Below are 22,445 nucleotides of genomic sequence, written 5' to 3' on the forward strand. Positions count from 1 at the left end.
AATTTAAGCCTTAGCACCTGAACACTGAGATGTTGGTAATGATTGTCCCCATGACTTATATATATATAATGTTTGGCTGTTTACATGTGCTGTGTATTGTTTTATTTTGCATGGAGGCCTGGAGGCCTTGCACACTTAGCCATCCATGCACAGTTGTATTTTTATAAAGGAAGATATCACCAGATCTCAAACTTAGCATTGTACTCTTGGTCTTAGTCACCTTTTTCCCACGTCTCATATCTAGGAAAGCTGTCCCATGCCTGCTTCAGTTTTCCTCCTCCACCTTGACTTTAGTTGGAAAAATTAAGGGTCCCCATCGTTTGGCAGCCGTGATTCCCCAACCCCAACAATTCCGGGACAACTTGACCACCTAGAAATTCTCCAGCGAAGGAAGGTTTATAGAGCCAGGTTTGCGCTGTGTCTTTCTTCCGTGCCAATTTAAACATATTCTGTGCTGAGGGGAACTGGGAAAGCTTCCTGCACAATTTGACTGATGGGAATTAATTATAGAAATATAATGATATTCAAAAAATAATCATATTAGAAAGCACAAACGTATTGAGACTGTACAAATGAGACACAGCAGCTATCAAGTAATTGTATGTTTGCTCTTTAAGGATATTTCCAAGTTTCTAAACATCTCGATGAAGAGAAAACTCAGAGTGTTTCCATCGAATGCCTAGCAAGGCTCAGTACGGAACTAGGTCACTGAACAATAGACTGAACAGCAATCGGCACTCTGGGGCTGCATAATACATTAGGAAGAACATGCAGAAGCTGGGCCGGTGTGGAGCTGGGAGCTGGTATTTCATGTCTCTAAATTCAAGCTGACATGACATTTAATATTGTTTCATAGTAATGTACCGCAAGGTTTCATTCATTCACAAGTGCGACGTAATGCCAAGTTTTAGTCCAAAGAAGCAACAAGACTGGGGGGAGTGGGGTGCTGGGGAAAACAGGACTTCTTCTGCCCCTGCAAACACAAATGCTAAATTAGTAATAACCACTGAACACTTTGCCACTGATATGTAGGGAGGGCCGCTGCCGGGAGTCCTAGGGAGTAGCCCCAGCCCATTGGCCCTTTGGAGCGTCCTAGGCCTTGAGGACTCCTTTGAAGAACTGGGTTAACAAGTAAACTGTCTTTCTTTCCTTTTTCCTCCTGTATTGGCAGGTCCCATGCAGGTCTGAACTCTCCCGGGCCCCCTGCTTTGCTAGGAGCAGTGGTCTCTTATTCACTTCCCGTAGAGGCTCAGTTCAAACTTCTAGGCAAAATAATAGTACCGACGATGCTGTCATCTGCTATTCCTCCTTTGAAATATTTGTCTTTGAAAGCCTCTTGCATAAAATTCAGACTTGTATTTCCTCAGGAGTACAAATGCAAACTGTGATCTCTAAATGGCAAAAAACGCCTCTCCCATTAAACATCGCAGTGTGTTTTAATAGGAATTGCTCTTTCAAGTTCTGCATTTGAGGCTGGAAGAGGCTGATTGGATTCCTTTTCGTTGAAGGGGGGAAAGCCAACAGAGAGAGAAGCGGTGCAGTCCAGAGCCCACAAAGCTCCTGGCTGTGCTTTCTGGCCATTACCTGAGCTGTCCTTAATGTGGCCCCTGTGCCAAACGGGCCGGAAGTAGCTGCACTGGATTCCAAGCTTTCCAGAGCAGGAGTTAGTCATAGCCAGTGGTTCAAAATCTGTGCTTTCCATCTCCTGAACAAGAAAAGAAGGAAAGTGGGAGAAAATATGGCTGTTCCTAAGCCTGACCTAAGCTTACTGGGTTTTCTTTTTTCTTTTAGGAAAGAACACACTTTGAAAATCTGGGCCCCCAGTTAACAGGGAAATCAAATGAAGATGGGAAACTGGGCCCAGGAGTCATTGATCTGACCCGACCCGAAGATGCAGAGGGTGAGTTGCTGCTATGGGGTTCCTAAAATGTTAAAGTTGGATGTGATCAGTAGGCGAGGAGTGACTTTCTTGGGAGCTCTCAGCTGGATCTTGTCCCTTTTTATTTCTGGGTGGGATGAATGGTGGGTGGAGAAAGATTGTGGTGGTGGTGATGATGAAGAAAGCTACTGGGGCTTCCCTGCAGAGCTCTATATCGGGGGGCACCTTGCTTTGGTATCTTTTGTGTCCTTTGGAGGTGTTTTAATGAACTGCCCCCACCTCCATCCAAGGGCAGAAAATTCTGCTTGTTCTTCCAAGAAAAAAATGTGCAAAAGTGATTCAGACTCCGAATAAAGAATGGCTGGACCAAGCAAAGCTGTTCTTTAAGAACCAGGCTAGTGGTCTATAGCAGTTTGTCCATCTCTGCTCAGTCCAAAGAGCTGGTTTGCTCAGCCTAATACTGACATCTTCTCAGAACCACAATGGAAAAAGAAGGCTTGCCTGCCTGACAGCCCAGGCCTTCACCCCAAACTTTTGTCATGAGATGCAGGTTCTTCTGGTGTGTTTGAACCCCAAACAGGAGGCCCTGGCCCTGTTTTCTGGGGACGGACACGATTTATGGTTTGGTTCAGTACTTAAGGAGCAACGCTGCCTGCTTATTGACTGTGTCATCATCATAGAGACCTGGCTGGTTTTCCCGTTAGCCTCTCCTTTGGCCAAAACCCTCCCACCAGTCAGAGAAGATTAATTTGTTCTTTTCAGTGTAACACAATACTCACTCCTGTCTCTGGCCCCAAACAGAATTCCTCCTTTAGCCTAAAGGGAGAGAACCTGGCCCTCCCTCGCCCCCTTTAAACCGCAGCACAGCTTCTATGGCCTGAAACATTTCTCAGCAGCCTCAGAATCAGACAGAACTGCTGGACGGTGCTCGGACACCAGCCCAGGAGCCAGAAGCAGAAGCGCCCAGATAGCGCTGCTGGGGATCAGGAGGTACTTGAGGAAGTTTCCAGGAAGCGGCCCTCTCCTAAGGTGGCAGGATTTGGTTACAGTCCCGGGCACGTCTTCGCTGCTTGGGAAATATTTGGTTGTTTTCAATTCAACATTTATTAAGCAACTGCCATGGTCAGGGGCTTGTGTCAGGCCTTGAAGATACAAAGATAGATATGGCACAAGTCCTGTTCTCAAGGAGCTTCCATTCTAATTTGGGAAGGACAACTGCATCAACAACTCTGATGCAAGGGAGGAGAGCTCAGTGAGAAAGAGATCACTTTCACCAGTTGTTTTTTTTTTTTTTTTTTGAGGGGGGAGAAGGGGCTGGGAAGATGCTAAGGAGGAGGTGCCATCTGACCAAGATCTTAAAAACAAAGGTTCTGCTTCAATAGGAGGAGTCTCAATAGGAGAGGAAACCATTCCAGGGATGGAGAACTTAGTAGAAGCAAAGGTATGGAGGAAAGTTGTAACTAGAGTAGGGCATGGGGTCCAAATTTTGAGACTCCTAATGGCATTTGTGATCTTTAAGTTCTGTAGAAACAATAGCATACAGCACCCAGCTAGTAAGAAAAATTTGTAAAACTATGAAGCTCCCAGAGAATGAAGATATTTTTATTTTCTCCCACAAAACAAAACAAAAGCCTGGTCATCACAGCCCTCTTGTCCATGGGAACAAGTGGCCCACCTTCAAAAGTTAATTTGACAGTTCTGACCCCAAGCATGATTTGTGCTGCCCTGGATGCAGACATTGCTAGCTACATCTCAGACACAGAGCTGGGGCTGGGCAGAGGTGAAAGAGAATAACCCAATGTGTTTGGAATATAGAGGAAATGAAAGGGAATGGCATGAAATAGGACTATGCAGAGAGATTAGAGCCAGATTGGAGGGGACCTCAAATGCCTGGATGAAAGGTTTATCCTTTATTTAATAGGTAAAGTTGAGTTGCTGAAGGTTTTAAGTTAGAGAGGGACATGATCAATATAGAGGGGAAAGGATGGAAGCAGAAAAAACAAGCCAATTCTTAAAAGATTAAGTGAAAAGAAATGAGGGCCTTATTTAGGGTGGGAGCAAAGGTGGGGTGCAAGCTTTATTCTAGAAATTGAAATGATTGAGAGAGAGAGAGGAGAGAGAGAGAGAGAGAAAGGTGGGGTGCAAGCTTTATTCTAGACATTGAAATGATCGAGAGAGAGAGAGGAGAGAGAGAGAGAAAGAGAGAGAGAGAGAGAGTGAGTGTGTGTGTGTGTGTGTGTGTGTGTGTGTGTGTGTGTGTGGAGCGGAAAACTGAGATGGAGAGTATGATCTTTTTTTCGGAAAGGTGTCTCATGAGCCTGTATCATCCAGAGGAAGCATCTCAAGCTAGGATCATCTTTGCAGGTTACTATGCATTAGCTTCTCCTTGGACCACCAGGCTACTATGTCCTAGAAGCTAAATCCAATCTCAGAGGCAATTTCCATTCTGATCTCCATTGACTGGAGGCCTCAGCTTTGTTGCTGGTCCATTTGTCTAAATTGTAGAATGGAAAAGTCATTTCAGGAATGTGGCCTATTTATCTATCTATCCATCTCTAAATATTTACTTCTCTCTCTTTCCATCTCCATCTAAATATCTACTATCCATCCATCCATCCATCTATCTATCTGTCTGTCTGTCTGTCTGTCATCTCCCTACCTATGGCTATCTTTATCACGTCATATAATAGCAAGCATTTTATAGCACTTTGGGGGCATTGCCAGAGAGACCCCTCATAAGGAGACACTTCTATCTATGCAGTTTGGTGACAGTCTTAGAGCACTGAGAAGTTCCTTGACTTGCCCAAGATTAAGCAGCGAGTATGTGTCAGAGGCAGAGCATGAGCCCAGGACTCTGACTCTGAGGCCAGGAAATGTCATGGCTGCCTCAGAAGGTGCTTTATAAGTGAAGTGGCCCTGAAGACACTGTCTCCCTTGATTCTCACAATAACCCTTCCAGGTTGATGCTAGAGTCCCCATTTTACAGATAAGGAAACTAAGGCTCAGCAAGTTTGACTTCCTCAGGAAGCTAGTGAATGTTAGAGGTGATATTTGAACTTGGAGATTCCCTGACTCCCTGTGTCACACTCTGTCCCCAGTGTGTGCCTGGCTGGAAATTCCATGAGATGCTTGGGATCTGCGCCGTTGGGCACAGGCTTGGTAGTCATGGAGACTCGCATTCTCTTCCTGGCTCTAAAGCCACGTCCTGCAGAATCACAGGGCCTGGGCTGTTCACCTCCCCTCACCCCGGCTCTAATCTGGAAAGTGGGCATAAATAGATCCAGTTGCTTCTCAGCAATGCGGGGAGAATCTGGTGGGTGGTCTCAGTTGCTTTGAAGATCAAGAATCAGTGCATGGACAGTAAAGACAAGCTTCCGGACACTTCCCATCATGAAAAACAATCTTTTAATCTTTTAATAAGCTGAGTACAATAAAAGTATGGCTGTCTGGGAGGTCCCCCAAGTGGTCTCTGCTCTGTGTCCATGCCCTTTCTCCCCAAAGCTAGCGCCTCGGTTTTTGGAGGGCAAAATCCTTGTGACCTTGCTTGGAGCAGCCCATTTCCCTTCTCCTAAATATAGCAGCATGTGTCACCCACCGCCTCTCCTGTTACTGTACCATACTGAGCAGCCCCACATGACATGTGTAACTTTAGAAAGATTGTAGTGGCCCAGGGACTGCCGGAGCGTGTGAAATCTTTTCCTCAGAAGCGAGCCCTGAGCTGCCATTGAGACCCTGTGGGCCTTGGGGGGAATGTGAGTTCATGAATGGAGTCCAATTACCTGCCTTAGTGCCTACAGAAGCAAGATGCCTTTGTAAGGGGGGGGCTGGGGAGGGGGGTGGCAGTGAGGGCAGGGCATTGGGTGGGGGGAGGTGCCTTCTGCTGACTGCTGGGATGCATTCCCTGGCACCTGCTCAAACCTAAGCCCCTTGCTCTGGCTGTGGCACTCAGATGAGTTTGAGTTAGAGTTAATGCCAAAGTCAGGGCAGGTCCACTTAGCAATTCCTCCATTTTCACAAACCCACAGAGAGTTAAATCAGGAATCTTAGGAATTATCTCATTCGATCTTTGCAGATTAGAAACCCAAGATTGGGAGAGAACAAAGAATTTGGTTAAACTCACAAAGCTGATGAATAATTGAATGAGGATTCAAACCCAAGTTTTCGCATGCCCTGTCCAATATCTTTCTCCATTAAAGAGGTGTGTGTGTGTGTGTGTGTGTGTGTGTGTGTGTGTGTGTGTGTGTGTGTGTGTGATGGACCTGGTTAGAAGTCTGGTGAAAACTCCTTAACAAAAATGTTTTTAAATGTACAAAATAAAGTACATAGAAGTACAAGGGAAACCAATTCTACTGAAACAGAGCAACTGCTTGTTCTAGTGTCTAAAGGGAAGTCAGGGTCATTTAGTGGGGAGCTGATCCCATGCTCTAGTCCCTCCCCTCCATGTCTGCCTGGATTTGCACTAAGAGAACCAGCATTTAAATCCTGCTTGTGCCCCTGACTAGATGCATGACCTTCTGCAGTCTTTTTTATCTCTCTGGGATTGAGTTTCCTCATTTATAAAAGTCTTGAACATGAAGACCCCCTCCAGCAAAAATCCCATGATGCTAGGATGCATGTCCCATGGATTGGGAAATAGCCCTTCAGAGGGGTAATAACCTCCCTGCCCCTGCAGCTTTCCCTGACTTTCTTTTCTTGCCCTCTCATCCCCTTCAGCAAAGCCAGAGAGACAGGTGCTGCCCAAAACAAACAAACAAATATTTAAATAAATAAACCACTCAACAAAAGTCAATACCCCAAACTTAAACCCTCAGAGGATTGCTCTTCTGGGTTATTTGTGAAGCTGAGTTCATGTCCAAGGCTGGGGTTCTTGGCACATGCCCATGGACTTTGAAAGGGACTGAATCGCTCAGTAAGCATCATGGGCACTGACTCTTGAGCCCTGGATAAGGAGGCAGGGGGCTAAAGGCCACTGACAGAGGCAGCTGTGCGTGCGCATTAACCACTCATCAAAATCAAATGACAAAGCCCCACAAAGGGAAAACAGAAATTAAAAATATAAAAGGCAAATGGCTTCAACATTTTATTTTTAAAGTCCAGCTGTTATTTGGCTTGAATGTGACAAGACAGCATTTCTCGCTCACCACGATATTTATAAATCCCCCAATTCATCGGTGTTGAGGATGCGCCGAACACGTTTTTGCCCTGGTTGGGGCTGAATGTCCCCAGATCTGTGGGCTCTAGATAAAGTAGACGCAGGGGAGAGGGGATTTACCCTTACTACGAATTAATTAAGACTGATCCATAACTTACTTTTTTAGCAGATATTTGTATGGATTTTTTTCTTTCTTCCTTAGGGCTCCATTTAGAGGAGGAGCTAATCCTTATCCCAATTCACATATTGCAGAAGCAATGTAACATGGAGGAGAAAAACCCAGACTGGTCATCCCAAGTACAGAGTTCTAGTCCCAGTGCTACAAAATTTTTATTTTGTGAGCTTGGACAAGTCACCACCTTCCCTGGGCTTCATTTTCATCCTTTATAAAATAGTGGATAGGAAATGGTGCAGATGGTTTCCAAGCTTCATCATAGTCCTACAACACCATTCCTATATTCTAATATCCCCTTTTTTCTCTAATATTTTATGTTCTCAAGTACTTTCTAGTGTTAACATCCTTGTTTTAAGATGCTTCCTAGTTTTGACGTTCTCTGTTCTATGGCCTTCCTAGCTATGACATTTTGCATTGTAAGATCTTTCCCAGTACTGATCTCCTCTGATGTATATTTTTAGGGCCCTCCCTCTCATTTCTGACATCTCTGTCCTATTTTCTAAGGGCCTTCCTGTTTCTTACAGTATATGTCTCAACTCTATTCTAAGGTTCCTTCTGGCCCTGACATTGTGTTTTATGTTCCAAAGTCTCTTCCAACTATAAAAGTCTATGTCTGATTCTCAGTGGTCTTTGTTCCAAGATCTCTAGCAGTTCTGATACTTTGTTAGATCTTCTCAGGTCCTCAGAAATTCCATAATATATTTTTATGAAGCAAAGATGAATTCTCCATGACGTCTTCCTGATTTCTAGGACTTCATTCATTCAGCAACAGTGACAACAACAACATTCATTCAGTAGCAATAGATGATGGATTCATTCAGCTGGTGTAGCATACTTGTCTTGGTTTGCACAAGAACGTCTGGGTAAATGCAATTAGATCTGCTTTTTCTAACATCCTAAAGCATTTCCTTTTAGTAGAAGGGAACACCCCAATCTAAGACAAAAAGGGGATGACCTCATTTTCCTATAGGATCCTGTCAGGCTTAAAGAGTTGAAAGTACAATCTACTCTGAATAAAACCCTGCCTTTGGCTCAATGGGAATAGATTATGAACTGAGGAAGTATTCCTTTAAAGGTTTGTCTTAAATTGACCTAACATCTTTAGAGCAAGAAACTGGGGCTTGGGACAGAGCAGGATGACCAAGCTAACCATACCTAAGCTTTGCCTTTAGAGGTCTTTGACAGAATTGTATCTCAAGATAGTCTTCATCTTTTAGGATTTATGAAGACCTAAGTAGTTTTGGAATGAAAATCAAAATGCCCTAGCTAATGATAAATGGGCTTTTCAGTCTGTTAACCCTTTCTCTTGTTAGGACAGGTAATTTATTGCCTAGGGCAACAAAAAAGTCCTTGGTATTGCTAAGTATGGGATCTGAGCCCTGGGCTCATCTTATACTTTGACCTCTGAAGGTCCTCAGGTCAGATTCTCTCCTAAGGAAATTCCTCATATGTATAGAATTTTAGAGTGGGAAGAGATCTTGGCAGCATCTGTCAACTTCCCACCTAGGTCTTGTCTCCAGTTACAAAGCCAAGCTTTGCTTTTGTGTCAGATAACTATAATTTTCTCATTGATCAGACAAGCAAATGTTGATTAAACACAGTGTGCCAGCCATCAGAATAACAAAGCTAAAAACGAGGCAATCCTTTATAAAGAAGTTCTTTATAGTATAGGAAAATCTGCCTCCCATAACATCTATCCATGTGATCTCATTCAGCTCTTTGAATTAGCTCCTTTTTTTTATAATGACAGTTTTTTGGATATTTTATAATGGACTGAGAGACTTGAGTTTGAATTTAGGTCCCACCACTGTGCAACCTTAAGTCATTCAATTTCTCCTCTGGACTTGAATTTCCACAAACGTCAAATGAAGTAATTGGACAAGGTGGTAAGGCCTGTGAATCTCTGGCTTCACTGCTAAATGATTAAGACAATTGTGTGTCATGATAGACTCCAATTGCAAGTCTCAGTGACTATAGTTATCAAGAAGAAATTGTAAGAGAGCAGTGTGATGCCAGATTCTGGAAAGGGAAGAGGAGGCCTCTAAGTGATCATCAGAACAATTCTGGAGAGGGAAGGGCAACAAAAGCAAGAAAAGGACATTCCTATTAGTTGGTTCTTTAGGCTCTGAAAGTAGTCTTGGCTTAGTAGGTCGATATATATTGAATACTTCTATACAGAATCCCATTCAAAGTGCTATGGGAGAGAGCAATATGCCTCTTTTCCTTGACTTAGACTGAAAAGCAGTCCAAGATAATAGCATGAAAAGAGTTCCATATATGGAGTTCAAAGACTTGGATTTGAGTCCCAGGTCCAACATTATGGTTTATAAGTGCATCATTTACTATCTCTGAACCTCAGTTTACTCATCTGTTAAAAAAAAAAGAGTTTGGAACTGATCAGAGGTGAACTTGGGGTTCTTGAACTTGGTTTTTTAAAAAAAAATATATTTTAATCATTGTTTTAAAATAATTGTTTTTCCCCTAATCTTATTTCTTTTATGCATTTAAAAATATCTTGAGAAGGGTCTCTAGGCTTCCCCAGACTGTCAAAGGGGGCTGGAATCCCTGCACCAGATGACCTCTAACCCACAATCTTTTGTTAGTCTAATCCTTTCAATACAAAAAAAGAGAATAATAACTCATGCTAGAAAGGCTAGGTGAAGCCAGCCAGAGTTATATTTGGACTTTGGGGATCCAGCCTCCCACAGTTTCAGGGAAGAGAGTGGGCATTCACTCCTCAGATTAGGATAAGCCCACCTGAAAAATCAGCTCAGAAGACAATGCAGAGAACAGGCAGCACAGCCCCATGGCAGTGTAACAAGCAGGGATAGGAAGGCCCGCAGAGCAGCCTTGAGGAAAAAAAAAAAAAAAAAACACCGAACTAGAGTTCAGAAGGGCCCTGCCTGTGGCCTGGTGCTTTACTGTGAAGATCACAAAATGTATTTTACTGTGGACATAAACGGTTTTACAGGAGCCTGTGCACCAGTTTATATCAGTACTATATATAAAGTGCAGCCCTCTTAAACAAACAGATAAAGTTCTCTTAAGGAAATATATTTGCGGGATCTTAAAAGCTCCAAAATAACTTTTAATGTTGGTGGAGAACAATTTCTATTGAATCCTCTAGGTGATAGAAAGCTTCTGTTGTAGTAAAAGAAAGAGGTTTAGGCAATAGAAGCCACTTGTACAGAGCTTTGTGGCTGCCTAGAGCAGGCCAGTTCTGACCTGTTACATGCAAGTCCAACAGCAGAAAAGCCTGGCCAGAAAAATTCTCTGGCCTGGCAAATTACATTGGCCCCCAGTCAGCATGGTGCCGACTTCTGCGTGGGCTTGTGTGTTCCTTGATTTTATGTCCCTTTCCAATCCAGCCTAAGAAAAGTGCATTGGGTTAGTCACTGGAAATACAAAGACAAAATTAAATATATATTCCCTGCCTTCAACTAACTTACATTTTACTGGAAATCTTTTAAAGCACGAGAATGAAGTAGTCCTTGTAGGATCAAGTACTGACCCTTTCTCAGCAACATGAAAGCAGGTTTTCTTTCCCTGTTCTTGCATAGAGCATGCACATGCATACACACACATGTGCACATACATACATGCATACATATACACACTTGTATTGAAAAAGGTGAAAGTTCTGTAATCCCTGCTGACTAATTTTGAAGTACAGAAAACTGTGAGGTTTTATCTCTTTGGGCTATAATCAAGCAAAATGAAGGATTCCATTTTCATTATACACTTATTCATTCACTCCTTTATCTTTTTCTTTAAGTAGTATTATTAATTGCCTGTTGTAGGCATACCACTGGTAATAATGATGATGTCACTAATGAGATTTTTATGTTGTCATGAGGTTGTTTAAAAAAAATACTTTCCTTCCAACAACCTTGTAGGGTAGAGAGTAAAAGTTTTTACAGATGAAGAAACTGAGGCCTCAGGAGGTCAAGAAACTTAGAGCCACACACTTGGGAGCAAGCCAGAGTTGCACAGGGGTATTTTGGCTTAAAATCCAATGATATAGAATTTCTTGCTGGTCTTGCAGGGGAAGCTGTTGATTTCTAGATCAGAAATGTGATAAGCCATCAAAGATGTTGTCATTGGGGATTTTCAACTCACCTAAGTTTTCTTGTCACCAAGGATAATGTTTTTCTTATTTGCTCTTTATGCTGCTTCCTGGAGGATCTCCTTTTAGCAAGAAACTTTGTCTTATACTTGCTGCTGGAGAATTTTAAGTCATGACTATCATCATAAAAACTCACTTTTTTTTTGTAAAGAAAGGGAAGGGAATAAGCCTTTATCTAGGACCTACTATGTGCCAGAAAGTATGCTAAGTACTAATTAACAATATCTCATTTGTTCCCTACAACAACCTTGTGAGGTGGGTGATAGATGTGAAAATCTGAAGCTAAGTGACTTGCCCAGAATCATATAGTTAAGTGTCTGAGGCCAGTATTGAATTCTAGGGTTATCACTTTATCCACTGCACCACCCATATTTACAAAGTGTTTTCTTTAAAACATTCAAGTGAGATAGGTTGTATAAATACTATTATCTCAGCTTTGCAAATAAAGAAACTGGGAAGATTGAATAAATTAAGTGGCTTGCTCAGCATATAATATGTCCTTAGTAGCAGCAGCAGCAACAACAACAACAGCATCAGCTATATAATAATTTATAGTTAGCAAAGTATCTTGACTAGTTTATCTCATTTGGTCCTTATAATACTCTTCTGAGAAAAGTAGCAGAAGATGTTACTATTCTTACTTTATAGTTGAGAAAACTGAGCCACAGAACATGTAAGTTATTTGTCACAGGTCACAGAGGTACTATGTATCAGAGTCGGAACTTGAAACCAAACCTTTTGCTTTCAAGTCCAGAACTCTTTCTGCTATATCATGCTGCCTTCAGGGAGCCAAAGTGCACAGTTGCTAAGGTTCTAATTGGATTGTGCCCATGAGAAGGCACAAAGGTAAGAATTCATCAATTTTTGCATTATATTGTAAACTGTTACATTTAGGGTCAGGCTGTAAAAAGTAACTCTGAACTAAAAGTTAATATACCAAGTCTCAGCCTAGGAGAGAATTTCACAAGCAATATATTCAGCCATTTAAAATTTATACTAAAAGTACAGATTGAAGCTTACTGGTTTCAATATATGTATTTCTTCCACTTCTGTAGCACAGAGATGGCTTCATGCTGCTTCAATATAAGTTTCCCACTCCAAGGGAAGATTGGTCCTGAATGAGGACAAGATGAAAGTGGGTAATTGTTGCTGCTAGTGCTGACTACAGAGCTGCTTGTGGGATGGAGAAAGCCAAGCCTAAGTTCCCATTCTTCTCTCCTTTGGCTCTGTCTGCCACAGGTCTTAGGCTGACTGCAAAGATCTGAACCATGTTCGTCCATGGATTCATGGTCAAAAACTGAGTGAGCAGGAAGGTCTTTTTCTTATTCCCTGACTTTGAATAGGTACAACAGTTTCCTGCCCTGGTCCTGGTAGAATAAAAGATGAGTTTTGCTTTGGGCTATTGCCCCTTCACTGGATTTCAGCTCCATTTTCCAATGGTTGTGAAGTTTCACCTACGATAGTATTCTGAGTAGAAGTTTCTAATGGAGTGTCAGGCTTGCAGTGATGATGTTGAGGTAGAAAAGCTTACAGTGGGGTAGCATCATGCTAACAGAGGCGAATAACCCCCAGAACTTCCCTCAGATTTGATGTCTAAGACACAAATCAAATAGATCTAAAATTTTCCATCAGCCACTAAAGCAGGAGTCCTCAAACTATGGCCCGCGGGCCAGATGCAGCAGCTGAGGACATTTATCCCCCTCATCCAGGGCTATGAAGTTTCTATTTAAAGGCCCACAAAACAAAGTTTTTGTTTTTCTATAGTCCGGCCCTCCAACAGTCTGAGGGACAGTGAACTGGTCCCCTATTTAAAAAGTTTGAGGACCCCTGCTAAAGTATGGGGTAGCTTGGTGTAGTGGTAAGAGCACTAAACATGGAAACAGGAGGGCCTAGGTTGAATGTTGCCTCTGACACTTATTACATGCATGACTCTAGACAAGTCAGTTGAGAACAAATTTCCTTATCTGTGAAATGAAAATATGAATAGTTTGGGACCTCAGGGTCATTTGAAAGATCAAGGGCTATAATGTCTATATGAATGCAATGTAAGTAAATGTTACTATGACAGTTAGGTGGCCCCGTGGGTAGAATGCTGTCTCTGGGGTCAGGGAGACTTGTGTTCAAATGTGACCTCAGATATTTACCAACAAATCACTTAACTCTGCTAGTATTCTTTTATAGTCAGTGTTTTACAAGCATTGTACAGGTGGATAAAGTAGCTGCTTTTTGCAACTGAATGAAATTATGAGGCTCAAAGCTCATTCTCTGGAGGCCCACTGAAGTATGTACAACTCAGGTAGTAGATAGGAAAACAAAGATGCTAAGTGCACCGTTATGCTTTCACATGATTTTGATCTCTCCTGTGAGGTCTTTATAATTTGAAAACTATTCATTCTACATAGTTTGTAGATTATGGCCATTTGTTACGATAACAATAATTTAAAATGTTGTTCTTAAGTTGTTATTTTTTTTTCTGGGTGATTTAGGACAACTGTTTGGTCTGTGATAGTAGTCTGTCAGTAGTGTAATTTATTAGTGGAGTTTTCCAAGATATTTGAGGTCTGCATTTGTAGCATGGGGATTTGTTCTGACCATCTGTCCATCAAATTATAGCAAGATTTTGATATATAATTTTAGCCCCCAGGACCTTTCTTACTTAGGTATTTGGAAGGAGAAATATTTTGCAGCTTGTAGTGCTGAGTTGCATAGTCTCTACCATTTCTTTATACCATTTACATTGATTGCTAAATCTGTAAATTCTGGGGGCAATACCTAAATTGCCATTATAAACTCGATTTCAGTTTTTTAAGAATCTGATTCATCCATTTGTTTGAAATTCCCTTGTTGGCACATGGTTGGTCAAGTCCACGTGGGTATTGTCCAGGGAAGGCCTTTTGATTTTATTTTTGGATCTTTGCCACAGGTTGTATCTCAAGGTAAACTGCATTTGGTTACATTCTACAAGTCTCATGGTATATACTTGTCAACTAATATCAATGATTTACCATTGCTTAATGAAATGATGTCTGTTTTTTTTTTTCTAAAAGTATTTCTATATGTGTTTTTTAACCTATTCACAAGGTCATAGATTTAGAACTCTAGGATCCCTAGAACTTATTTAATCTTACTGATGATGAGGAAAGTAGAGACTAAAAAAATTAAACAAGTTAATGGAGGTAATATAGTGGCAAAAATGGGATTTGAACCTAAAACTTCTAATTTCAAATCCAGTGTTATTTTCCTTATGCCATGCTGCTTATCAATCCTTTTTTCCTCCTTTTTTGGGCAAGGAAACGTTAATTTTCCTGTCACAGCCTTAGAATGACTGCCTTGTGTTTTGTTAATATTGTATGGATATTTTTTGTTGTTCTTATGGATATTAAACCAAGGGAGGGAGAAGCAACCTATCTAGATGATGCTTTGTCTGAGACAGGATCTACAGCTTTAGGAATGAGTAGAATACATGGCATAGTTATTCCTTCCTTTTTATTCTTCCTCCATTTTCATCAAGATTAGCAAATGCAAACTTCTCTCAATACCAGTAAAGCTTTGAATTCTCCATGTCCTGAAGAATACATAAGAACAAGAAGATAGTGAATTAAAGTTATTAATGACCTTTTTTATCTGAAAGCCATTGGAATAATTAAATTGTCCCCAATCTGATCATTTTAAAAATCAGTTTCATGTTAGTGAGAGTTAGGGAAACTGAAATCTTGTAACATCCCTGCCTATAATAACTACCAGTATGACTTTGACAATCCACTTATCCTCTGTGCCTCAATTTCCCCTATATTCTAAGGGTCCTTCTTGCATCAACAAGTCAGATTCTATTTTCTAAGACATTCCACAATCCACATTATTTCTTAATTATGTCTTGTTGTGTTCTATGTTCTAAGTTGTCTCTCAGCCCTATAATCGTATGTACTGGGACCTGGGGCTCTTTCCAACTCTAGGATCTATCTTTCAAGGTCCCATCTAGCCCTTAATATTCTTTGTGATTCAGTAAGTGTATAGTACCTCTTCTTAAGAACTTTGCTATCCATGGAAATTCCATTGTTCCTTTGTCCATTTACATGCACAAAAACTGTAATATCCAAATAGATAATATTTGATAGGTAACAATTACAAATGCAGGAATATTAGAACTTAGAATTGTCCTGGAAGTGGTAGATTTTGGGGCCTCTGAATTGCAAGAAATAATTCAGTAGCCAAACTAAGACGAATGGTCTCTGAATCCCAAGCTCTGTATAGCCTCCATTTTTTGTCCATTATGTCAGCTCCATATTCGGCTTTCACAAAGGATGTCATCATTAAACTTGCACTTTTTTAAGGGATGCCTGTACGATTAGGGGAGGAGTCTGACTATTTCTCAAACCCAATAGGATTCAATTTATTGGAATTAGTCTCATAAATAAATCCATGTTTTTGAGGATTAAGTGGGCAGTCTCACCCTCCAGGTTAGCAGTCTGTGGGTTTCCCTTCATTTGGGTTCTCCTTATATTTTGCTTCAAGCCTAGGGTAAATGAAGTCCAATAGAGTTCACAGCTCACCAGCCCTGTGAATTGGGGTGGGGGCAGTGGCAGGGAACAAAGTGGGAAGGGTCTAGCTGAATCTCAGCCAGTTTCCCTTGGAAGGGTTAGGAACCAGAACCAATTGTCTTCTCATTGTAGCTCCAGTCACATCTGCTCTCTGGCTAAATGGGTCCCGCTGCCTTAGCTCAGCAGCTTGCAAGTCCTACTTATGTGGGTACATGTGGAGATGTAAATATCAACAGAGTAGCTGATGCTGTGTGCAAATTTCAGGAGAGAGAAAAAGAGAGAGGCACAAAAAGAGATACAGAGACAGAGAGAGAAGAGAGCCATTCAGATTGTTCTGGGAAACACAAGTTTAATCCAGATAAAGAATTTTGTTTAGATAAGTGAATCAAATGTAACTTAATTAAAGAAGAAGAAGAAGAAGAAGAAGAAGAAAAAGAAAAAGAAGAAGAAGAAAGAAAACTCTGCCCCTGAAACAGAAAGCCAAGGAACTCTGGAAAATATAGACGGGTATCTTGCTGGCTAGAATTTCCTTCAGTTTGCAAAGCCACGAGCCACATGCATCAGCTCACCACAAAGTCATTAAGTCTTTTTAAGCTCAGATGAAAAACATTAACAAATACCACAAAAGGCTTTAGTATGGCCCCTTTGTTCATTCACATATGGCACGTTATAACTCCTGCGCCACTCGGGTGGTGTGTTTGTTTAAGCTGCCTCCATCAGGCTGGGCCCTGAAAGAACAAAAGACATCTTGAGCAATCCTAAGCAGGAAACGGGCTAATCTAAACATGGTTTGTGACACTCTAAGTAGAATAGAAAGGGGAGGGATTGATTAGTCATTAATGTCCAATTGGCTCCATATGGATGTTGCAATAATAAGGCCTTTCTCAAAGCAGTAGCAGAGTTATTGAATTAGAGGTTTATGTTTCCTCCGAGCTGACCTTCGGGAATTCCCATTTTTGGTTCTTCTTGTTGATATTTCAGGAGAATGGAGTCTCTGATAGGGAAAATTGAAGACTTCTCTGCAATAGTCCTTGCTCATAATATTGCAATTGAAGATTGTTGTTTACTTAGAAAAATTTGCATCTCTGCTACATTTTATAGTTTTAGGCACATCCTTGAATCTTTCAGTAAGGAACATTTAAACAATCCATTTGATGTTGGCATGAACTTCATTACTGGTTATAGGGTTTTCCTAATGAGCCTCACAATGTTTTAAAAAATACTCTCCTTTTTCAATGTGGGGAGTAGATGGGGAAGGTCCCAGGAAAAAAACAGGATAGGGTTGGCATAGAGGGAGGTGTCAGCTTGCTAGGTAAGGACTGTGAGATCTAGCTTTTCTTTTGGAGTTTTATTTTAGCCACCCTACAGAGTCAGATAACTCTAAAACTTTTAAGACTCAGCTTCTCTTGGTAGCTCTTGTAGAGAGATCTTTGACTACAGGTGGATAACTGAAGGAAAAAAATGACCTCTTGGGAGCCAAGTAATTCAAATGTGCCTCCAGTTACTTGCTTGGTCAATGAGGATTTCTAGTCTTTGGAGACTATAACATTTGCTGCCTCACCGATAGGTTTATGGAGAAGAAAATGCTTTGTAAACCTAAAAGTGATATGGAAATAGGACATATTGTTAGGATAATCTTCCATATCTTTGACCAACCAACCAGGTTCAACTTGGAAAGTTATATCTTTCCATGGGGTTGTCCCATGGCTCCAAAAAAAGATCAATGACAAGGGCTTGCAAAGTGAATAAAATAAAATAGAAATAGGAAGAGAAGATATTCATTCTTTTTTACCTTTCTGGCTTATCACACTATTCTTAGGGTTTTCTGTCAACTTAGTCTTGATGGCAATCAACTTTATGATGCTGGCAAAAAGAAATAGGTTTTAAATCCTAACTAGCTTCCTAATTCTGAAATTCATTTCTCACTCTGATAATATAGTAGGAATACGAAGTTTTTAGAAAACTATAAAGATCACAGACAGAAAACTCAACTATTTCACACTTTAATATATTACATTAAGATGAATTTGTTGTCATTTGTGGAGGGAGCAGAAGAATCAACATTGATGAAAGAATATGGCCACAATGCAAATACCTGCCCTTTTCCCTAATTTTTGATTTACTTTTCTCAATTTCTTTAATGATCTATTTTTAAAATTTTAGTTCCCCTGATATATTCCTCATTTTGCACATTAGTACAAACAAGGGGCAATCAGCTGTATCCTTCAAATCCAACCCCAATCTCACATGTGAGTCTCAAAGAGATTCTTTTTGACAGACAGGTTGAAGGAGATAAGAACCTACTTATGGTTTGAAATGCAGTGATTGTCAAGAGTTCTGATGTGCAACAAAACATTCTACATTTGTCTCTCTTTATTAATAAGTATTCAGTTACAGCTGAAGAGACCACTCAAGTATTTCCACCCTTCACTGTAATTCTTTGTATAAACAGGACCATTTTCTCTAATTTACCTTGGACTCAACATACTTATTCTTCTAAGGCACCTAGAGAAAAGCGTTGTGACTTTTCAGCATCTTTCCAAAGAATCAAAGAATTTCTGAGCTGGGTGGGATCATTGCATTTGTCTAGTCCAGCTTTTGTATATCCCTGACAAGTAGTCATCCAACTCTGATTGATGACCTCCAGTAATATAGAACTCACTATTCTTTGAGCAGTTCACTTTGAAAAGCTCTTGCATATGTGTCTGGTAGAGTAGGAGAGGTGGTGGTAGAATTCTTTCAGAAATCTACTTCCCTCCAATGTCTACCCTCCTCCTCCACTAAATTCAAATTCCTTTTTATTGGGTTAGTCAGGGGAAGTCTCATCCCTCTATATAAAAACCCTTCAAATATTTGAAGACATCCATTAATTTAATTTTATTCATCATCATGATGCACATTAACATTTTTTTATTTTTAGTTTACAAAGTATTTATTTCCATAAACCCAAACTCATCCAAAGGACTACTTTTCTGGATTGAAGTCACTTAGTTCCTTCAACCTGTCCTTGATGAATGCGATTTTTAGTCCATTTGCCACCTCAGTTACCAACCTATAGATATGCTTGATCTTGCCAATGTTTTTCTAAAAATATGGTGAACAGAAGTAAAGTCCATACAGTTCTAACCAGAAGAGAGAACAGTATGATGACCATCTCCACTGAGCTGGAAACTATTCCTTTTTTTATTTCAAGTTTGTTGATATTTTTTTCTTTACAGAATATATATTTCCTACTATACCTATCTTCTTCCTTCAGAGAGCCATCCCTTTATAACAAAGAATAAAAGAGGAAAAACAGTTAAACAAAATTAACTAAATTATTGAAAAAGTCTGACATTAAGTGAAGTGTTTTCTATTCACCCATGGATTTTCCCACCTGTGCAAATTAGGTGAGAGGTGCAAATAAGAAGAAAGTACTTTATCAGTCTTTCCTTTGGGGCCAAGCTTGATCATTACATTTTAACAGCATTTAATTTCAGTTACTTTATTTTTTAAATCTACATTATTGTATTCCTTGTTACATAATTTTCTTAGTTCTGCTTAGTTTACTCTGTCTCAGTTCATATAAGTCTTCCCATGTTTCTCTGTATTAATTATATTGATTCTTAGTATGCAGTGGTATTCTATTACATTCATCTAGCACAACTTGTTTAGCTATTTCCCAGTCCATAAGCATCTATAGTTCTTTGCTATCACCAAAAAGTAATTATAATTATTACCATGTCTCTTTTATATGGCAGTCTTAAGATTGAATTTGAGGTAGCTAGGTGGCTCAGTAAATACAGCACTGGGCCTGCAGTCATAAAGACCCGAGTTCAAATCCAATCTCTTTGTGACCCTATATGACTTCTTTTGCCCATCTAGCTTGGTGCTTGGCACATAGTAGCCACTTAATTATTGTTGGACTACATCAGACTGATTTCAGATAAACCATCTGGTGAGCAGCTTACAAGAAGAAAGTAGATTTGAATGAGGCTTTCTGCCAGAGGAATCAGAAATATTTATTCAATCATTTTTCACTTCAATTCAGCAGTTTATTAAATGTGGAAAACCCAAGACTAGGTGCTAGGGATTCTGAGATGACATGAAGACACAGTCCCTGCCCTGAATAAGTTTTGGGACTGCAAATCTGAGTTTTGTTCATTCTCTCTCCATAGCATCCTATGTTCCTTTCTACTCCCACCTTTGCTTATGCTACAAACATGTGCACAAATACTGCTGATGAAGCAAAGGAGAATGTGATAAAAGCAAAGAAAAGTGTTAGGCAGAAAATTCTGAGGAAGCAGAGATAATTTTCACATGATAGTGGTGGTAGGGGAGGGGGTAGGAATGGAAGGAGGGATCAGGGGGAAGTAGCATTTGACTTGGGTCTTGAAAGAAGAAAGGGATAAGAACTGGTGGAGAAAAGGTGGCAAGGAATTCATTCTAGGTGTAGAGAAAACAGAGGCATGGATTGCCCTAAAGCAGGACAGGACAAGAAAAAAGCCTTGTGAACAGAGCAGCTGAGCTACGAAATGAAGACAAAGCTGGAATGATATATTAGGTTTAGATTGGAAAGGTCCTTGAAAATCAGATTGGGGTTCTCAATTGTATCTGATATTCAATGGGGCACCACTGAAGCTTCTGGGGGCAGAAAAATGATAATGAATGGGCAGTGCATTAGGAAGATTATTAGAATAGATATGTGAAAGATGAGTTTGAGTAGAGAGAGACTGAAGACATCTACCCTGAACTAGGCTAGATAATGAGTAGAAATGAGAAAATAGATTCAATTCAGTTTGTAGAGGCAGAGTTAATCGCATGGAGAATGTATTAAAAGAAGTGGAGAAAAGGAAAGATCAGAGATCCTTCTGAGCATTGGAGCTGGAATAATTTTGAGACATCATTTGTAGAAATAGAGAAATCAGAGAGGGGCAAGTCTGTCTGTCTTCCTGTTTTGCCACATTGCCTCCCCGTACTAAGAAGAAGGAAATAGGGTATTTCAAGCAAAATTCTTGAACCAAGCCTGAGGAAACACCTTTGCCTAGAGAATGGTGAAGACAGTATTTTGCTTCTTGCACAGCTGCTTCATCTTTGACTGTCATGAAGTTATCTACTAAAGCCTCAAGGCAAACCTTTCCCTCTCTCTATTGGTGAAGAAGCTCCCTGAAGTTTCTCCTTTCCCTTTAGTCTGCTCTTGACTCAGGAAAAAAAGCTTGACTTCTTTGTTTCGTGGGGATTGGAAAGCGAGAGCATTAAAGACGGCCCTCCAGTGTTAAACACCTGTGGCACAGCAGTTAACTTAAAATAATATTGAAATGTCTTTTCATCTGACATTCCCCACAAACCTGTCTCCTTTTATGTGTACGCGGGCAAGTATATAAATTGCTGAATCCGTGTCAGCTGTAAAGTAATGGCATGGAGGACATCATAAATTACCCTGGTGATCCTCAGGAGAAGACACTGTGTCGTATCTGAATAAGTGTTTTGCTCCTAGAGTAATGTACGCCTTCATCTGGCCCAGCAGTCAGCATATTGCCCTGTGTTGATGGATATTGTCAGCTTGAAGCTACACTACATTTCACTGCGCAATAAACATGGCTGTCAAAGCCATAGCAAGTGAAATCAATTTATCCTGTATGGTCAGTGCATTTTAAATGAAATTAATGTACTGTGGGGATGGTGGCAAAAAGGTAGCATATTAGTTATGCATCCCGTGCTTGGGGACTTTCCATGGAAGGAATCTCTGCCTAGCTAGTTGGGTCCAAAGGAAGAAGGGGCTGGCAAAAAAGACTGTGTTTGTGAGCCCTTTGAGATCACCTCCCCACCCCCACAGAGAATGGGAATTCAGCAGAATAACCAACTTATTCTTTTTAGCCTGTCTTTTGTTGAAAATAAATGATGGTCGTGTTTATGAAATAATAATGCACTTTAATGTTCTAATTTATTACGGACTTTGACACCAACACATTTCTACTTAATCAAGGTATTCTGAGGTAGAGTGGTCGAGCCGAAGATTGATTAGTCCACATTGCTTCTGTACAATAACTCAATTGAACTGAAAGGATTTACTTTTTCCAGAAAGCAATAACGATGCCTTTCTAAAATATATTTTGCTTCTTTCTAAACTTGTAAGGATAGCTATCCTGGCTTTCTCCGAAGGGGGATTGACAGTAACAATTTCTCTTGCTCCAAATACAACGTATGGCTATTTTCCAGCTTCCTCATTTTGCCAGTTCACCCTTTGGGTTTCTGGGGGTGATATGCTGCAATACAACTGAGAACTTTGGTTTCTCAATAGTGAAAAACCAAAACATTTATCAGGGAGAGGCAGAAACTTATTTCTATAATATGCATAGTACTTGTTCTAAAATCTTTTTCATTTATACAGTTAATACTACGAAAGAGGACGATTGTAGGGGATACTTCAGTCCTTTCCAATCTATCGATTATTAAAGAGCTCATTGAACTTAGGAAATAATACTCTCTGGGGAAGAGATTGCAAAAAGGGAGTGTTAATTTCGACATAACTTCAACAAAACCATTCAATTTATAGGGAGCCTTTGCCTCAAATTCCAATGTTCTCTATCTCTGTG

At 40.4% G+C, this 22,445-nt stretch overlaps 1 protein-coding gene across 14 annotated transcripts in view; it reads left to right on the top strand.

Annotated features, from left to right (window-relative positions):
* The window catches only part of SOX6 (SRY-box transcription factor 6), a 538,119-nt gene that overhangs the window by 491,726 nt on the left and 23,948 nt on the right, over positions 1-22,445 (top strand). For all 14 annotated transcript variants that reach the window (XM_051967575.1, XM_051967573.1, XM_051967571.1 and 11 more), the window contains one exon: positions 1,792-1,900. In XM_051967575.1, the coding sequence (XP_051823535.1) occupies positions 1,792-1,900 (109 nt within the window). The remainder of the gene's footprint in view (positions 1-1,791; positions 1,901-22,445) is intronic.

The sequence above is a fragment of the Antechinus flavipes genome, chromosome 6, assembly GCF_016432865.1.
Source record: "Antechinus flavipes isolate AdamAnt ecotype Samford, QLD, Australia chromosome 6, AdamAnt_v2, whole genome shotgun sequence".
Classification (NCBI taxonomy): domain Eukaryota; kingdom Metazoa; phylum Chordata; class Mammalia; order Dasyuromorphia; family Dasyuridae; genus Antechinus; species Antechinus flavipes.